The following is a 5,299-nucleotide window of genomic DNA, read 5'->3' as shown; positions in this document are numbered from 1 at the left end:
GTATTTCACCCGTCCCTACTGAGACTTGAAGGGAGGCAAGTGATCAGGTTGTAGAACAGGGTCCCCGTGGTCATGTAAGTCAAAGTGGCGGTGGCCGGGCGGAGGGAGATTCGGCCAAAGGGCGATGCGGTTTTCTCTGATTTCAGTGGTTAAAGGTGTCTCGAGTTAGGGCGCCGAGATCGGGCCAGCGAGATTGCCTTCGGAAACGCATCGGTATACGTAATAGTCTCCACAAAGCACGTGATTGAGAACCTCCTAAACCACCTACGTCCGTCCATGATCACAGGAGCTGGCAGGACTCTCTCCAGGGAGTAAGTAGGCAAAGGACAAGTGGACATTTTACAATGATATGCTCCACGTGTGTAGCCACATTTCAAATCTTATAATTAGGGGTTCCGCTGTCCCATCGAGGACATGCTTGATCAGAGCTTGGATATGGTAAGCTCAGACAAGCCCTTCTTGGGTATGGGCGACACGTGTGCACAGTATGTGTACACTCTTCTGGTTGCCTTATATAAAGGCCCCTCATCCCATGAGTATGCGTTCTAAAATTAGAGAGCCACTTTTTCTCCTCGACTTGGAGGTCGTCAGGACCCTTCCCACTTCGCGGGTCACCATCGGAGTCCGCAGCCGGAGGCCAAGTGATCTGCCGTGGAGCGCCATTTACGCCATATGTGCCCAGCGTCCGTAGGTTCAGCGATTCGGACAGTATCAGTCATTATAATAATTTATGAAAATAATGTCGCTAAATTCATTTAAAATATATATATAACCTGAATTTAATATTTATATATCATCATAATTCATCTATCATTTAGAATAAAAAATTATAAAATTTAAAGTGCTAATAAGTGTCGTTATAATTATAAAATGTGTCATTAAAAGAGATATAAATTTTTTAAAATTAATCAATTTTAATAAGTGTTTTTTGTAAGGACATTGTTTAATTAAGTTAACTCACCGACTCACTTAAATAGGAACCACGTGATTAGAGGGAGGGTTTGCAATAATGAATTGCGCAATGATAAACATACGATGACTCATGACTCGAAGATAGAACAAAGTAAAAAAATTTTAATTTTTTACCTAGAAACACAATATATTCCAGTTCACCCCTTTATTTATATAGCACAATGTATAATTAATTTATAGGCCTGACGTGTAAGGAACGCCGGTGGATGGTATCCACGAGTCGCCGGATAAGAAGCTTCCGACGGTGAATTTTTCAGCTTCAGACGAGTTATTGATCACGTGATAACCACTCCAATTCACCCTCCTACTCGTGTCGGCGCCGGTGCCAGTGTTCATGAACTCCCCGTAGTACAACGTGCTCGGCGGGGAGCTGCCATTCCACTCCAACCACCCCGCCGGGTCGATCAAGTCCTCCAGCTTCGTCTTCATCACCACCGTCCTCGAATACTCCCTCCACGGTCGGCCGAGGTACGTCTTGAACGACCCCTGCACCGGCGCGAGGTCGGATGCTGCAGCCACGACGGAGTTGTGGATCGATATGCCGGTGGCCTCGTTCGAGCTGCTCCTGCCCTGAGCCGTCACAACGTTCGCTTGGCCGTTCATAGGCCGCCTCACGTAGAGGTTGCAGTTTTGGAAGACAACAGCGGCGTTGCCAAAGATGAAGTCGATGGTTCCGTAGACGTCGCAGTTTCGGTAGAACTGTCTTTGGGAGTGGACGTACAGGGTGTCCTGGTAACCCTTGAAGCTGCATTTGTAGAAGACGGAGTGGTCGGACTTGGATAGGAGCGCCACCGCCTGCCCCTTTTCTGGCCCGGCCGTGTTTTCGAACGTCATGTCGCGGGCGATGAATCCGTTGCCTGATACGTCTGATCAATGTACATTGAATTACAAACATTAAACGGATCCTAACCAATTTGAAGAAATATTAATTAAATAGATCAATAATACGTAGGTCCTAGAAATTATTGATACATCGAGTAAAATGAAATCAAATAGTTTTAGAAATTATTGATTAATTAGAAGCTAGCAAAGGGAAAATCTATTTCTTGTATGATTGTTTAATTTTGCAATTAATTAAACTAGTACTTTATATCGCTTGTAAAAAAACTACAACTAACTGTTAGTTAGTTGATGTAAACATTATATATATATATATATATATATATATATATATATATATATATATATATATATATATATATATATATATATATTCTCATATTAATTAATTTCTTACCAAGTAAATTAAATCAATTGATCCAGATCCAGACCTCCCTTGTCCTTTTCCCTTTTGCTCCAGATCCAGCGTCCGGGCGGATAACTCCCTCAACATCCGGCCGGACATATGCGGTGGTTTACTTGGGGAGATTCTCCATCACATGCTTTATGGGGACTATTAGCAGTGTTACCTTATGGCTTTGGCCGAGCGTGGTGTCCGCTCGGCCCACGACCTTTTCCCCTAAGCGCCGGAACTCTGCTTTCGACAGGGCGCCTTTAACCATCAGCTGTATATCGTCCGGTCGGCAAGCCGATCGGACCCATCCCTCTCCGGGCGTTCGATTCCATCGGCCGGTCGGACGTCCGATCGGACCCATCCCTTTCCGGACGGACGACTACCACTATATATATATATATATATATATATATATATATATATATATATATATATATATATATATATATATATATTCTCATATTAATTAATTTCTTACCAAGTAAATTAAATCAATTGATTATTTATTTAAAACTAACCGAAGGTGGCCGACCGGAAGGTGCGGTAGCCGTCTTTAACGCTCCTGTTCCCCGTCACCACAGTAGCATCTATCCCGTCGCCGGTCATCATTAAATTCTCCATCGAGTTAGGAATCTCCACGTACTCTTCGTAGACGCCGGCCTTCACGTGAATGACGAACCTCGCCGTGCTTCCTCCCCTCGCCTTGGCCGCAGCCGCCACGGCTTCGACAATGGATTTGTAGTCGCCGGAGCCATCCTTCGCGACCACGAGATTCGATTTCACGTCCGACGCCGCCAGTAGCTTCTGGTCGGCCGCCGCCACCCACTCCGGGAACAATAACCCCAAACGGCGGCGCCGTTTATGCTGCCTGCCGGCGGCAATCAGCATCGCGTTGTTAACGGCGAGCAAGTTACTGATCGACTCTGTTAGCTCGCCGTCGTCTATCACCGGCGCCGTCAAACCGAGCTCGAGGAAGCCATCGCGGCACGTGCGGTGGTTCGTCATGGCGGCGCTGAGCCACGTCTGTGCGTCATGACCCGGGCGAACCAGCGACCGGTTCACGAGGCCGACCGTATCAGCCAGCAGCTCGACGCAGTCAGTCCAGGCCCGTCTCCTCGGCTCGTCGAACTGGTTCGGGTTCCTCTCCCCGGCCCGCTGGTGGGCGAGGACGGCCCTCTCGAGGGTGGCCCGGTGGAGGAGATCACGGAATTCATTCCAAGTCAGCGACGACGACTGCTCAAAGACCGAGTCGGACCGATTGACCATGGAGCTGCACACGTCAGGGTAGGGGGTGCGGGAACAATATGACACCATCGGCTCGCCGTAGCAGTGTTCTAGCCGTAGCAGCAGCAGGAGGAGGAGGAAAGCTAACAAAAAATTCGCCATGGATGCAGAATTCGCAGAAACTTTCTTGATGAATTGAAGAATAAGTAATTAAACGTACGGCTGCATGCATGCTCTTCGTTTATATAAGGTTCAGGTTCAATTCGTTTGTGATCAATATATTATGAAATTGGATAAGTGTAAATCATTACAAAATTTATATTAATTGTCATATATATTTATATTTCGACGATCTCATTCCTTGTATAATTTATTTGTGCTTATCGGTCAATTTCATTAATAACATGATCAATATATAATTATTTGATTGGATAAGTGTAAATCAATAAAAAAATATATATATTGATATTTTATTTGATTTAATTGTCATATTTACATTATCTCCATTCCTTGTAAATATATATATTCAATTTATTTGTGCTTATCTCATATAGAACAAATCGTGCTAATATAATTAAGGAAGGTAACTTCATTACTAGACAGTACTTTACTTAATTAATATTATTATTCTGTAGATCGTAATTGATTAGGCTTGACTCACTCATCTTATCGGACTTGGCATGAGCAACTTGGCCTAACTAGGCTTTGGTCATGACCGATTGATTTGATTGGTTAGGATTGATTATGACATTTAATTTGTTTGAAATTATCAAGTTAATTAATATATAAGGGTTGAGCATGCATGGCCTATATATGTTACGCTATTGATGACTCAGTATATATCGATCGTTTGAGGTCGGTCCATGGAGTTCAAATAAGTACGTACATTAATATATATAGAGTGGAAGCCTTGAGTCTCTCTTGCAAAATTTTAATTCCCTTTATATATATATATATATATATATATAAATAATTAATGTGTAACTAGGAAATGTAATTATATGAATATATATAATTTATTAGAATTTAAAAAGGATTTTTTAAAATATTTTATTGGAATAAATGGGTTAGGCTTTGATAAAGACTATTTAGAATACTCCATTTAAGTTACAAGATGATTGAATATAAAAGCTAGTTTTATTTAATCAAAACCTAAATTGTGTAGGTAATGTAAATTAGGTTTGGGTTTGGATTAATGATAATGTAAATTAAGGTTGCAGTAATGCGTTAATTAATTAAGAGGATTAATAACTAATTGATTAATTGGATGCATAATAAATGGTTAATAATAGATTAGTTGATTGAATTGAATTGAACAGGACTTGAGTAGATGCAATTATTGGTAATCTATTTAGCTAATGAGTAATTTATAAGTCAGTGAATTTGATTAATTAACAATTAATCAATTGATTAATTAGCCAATTAATGACCTTCTTATTGATGCATTTGTGAAATACAAAGGTTTACTGATTTAATTTATTTAACTCTAAAGATAATTAATTGGTTATAATTAGATAATTTGATTAAGGATTCATTGAATGAGTAATCAAATTTATAGGTTATTAAATATCAAGTTTACTACTTGGTAATTAATAATCAATGGAATTACTAATAGGATGGGTAGCTTGATTTGCTAGTTCACATATTATAGATCCTTAGATTTGCTTCGTATCCTGCACTTATAGGATTTGAGCTCGATGCAAACCTCTGACTTGAATACGGTTAGGACGATCTACGTTTGAAAGCACACATTGTAAATACAAAAAATAAAGTTGAAAATGAAGTACAGAAAGTATTGTCCTAAATGAAGAGAGCTAAGGCTCTATTTATATTATACTAGTCGAATTCGTCCGTAGCATGACGTGGCAT

General features: G+C 40.8%; 1 protein-coding gene across 1 annotated transcript; it reads right to left on the bottom strand.

The window, feature by feature from the left end:
* Positions 1-1,146: 1,146 nt before the first annotated feature.
* Positions 1,147-3,592, bottom strand: LOC121978168 (pectinesterase-like). The gene is made up of 2 exons (XM_042530545.1): positions 2,725-3,592; positions 1,147-1,838 (listed from the first exon to the last, which is right to left on the bottom strand). Exons 1-2 carry the CDS (start codon positions 3,590-3,592, stop codon positions 1,147-1,149), a joined length of 1,560 nt encoding a protein of 519 aa, XP_042386479.1.
* Positions 3,593-5,299: the final 1,707 nt, after the last annotated feature.

Source organism: Zingiber officinale, chromosome 4B (assembly GCF_018446385.1).
Source record: "Zingiber officinale cultivar Zhangliang chromosome 4B, Zo_v1.1, whole genome shotgun sequence".
Classification (NCBI taxonomy): domain Eukaryota; kingdom Viridiplantae; phylum Streptophyta; class Magnoliopsida; order Zingiberales; family Zingiberaceae; genus Zingiber; species Zingiber officinale.
Note: the sequence above shows the minus strand (reverse complement) of the source record. Positions and strands in the feature narration are given on the sequence as shown.

Excerpts from the sequence above, each read along its gene's own strand:
- LOC121978168 (XM_042530545.1), bottom strand. The coding sequence starts at position 3,592 with ATGGCGAATTTTTTGTTAGCTTTCCTCCTCCTCCTGCTGCTGCTACGG. Across the intron at positions 1,839-2,724 it reads CTTCCGGTCGGCCACCTTCG|ACGTATCAGGCAACGGATTC; the intron begins GTTAGTTTTAAA and ends TACATTGATCAG.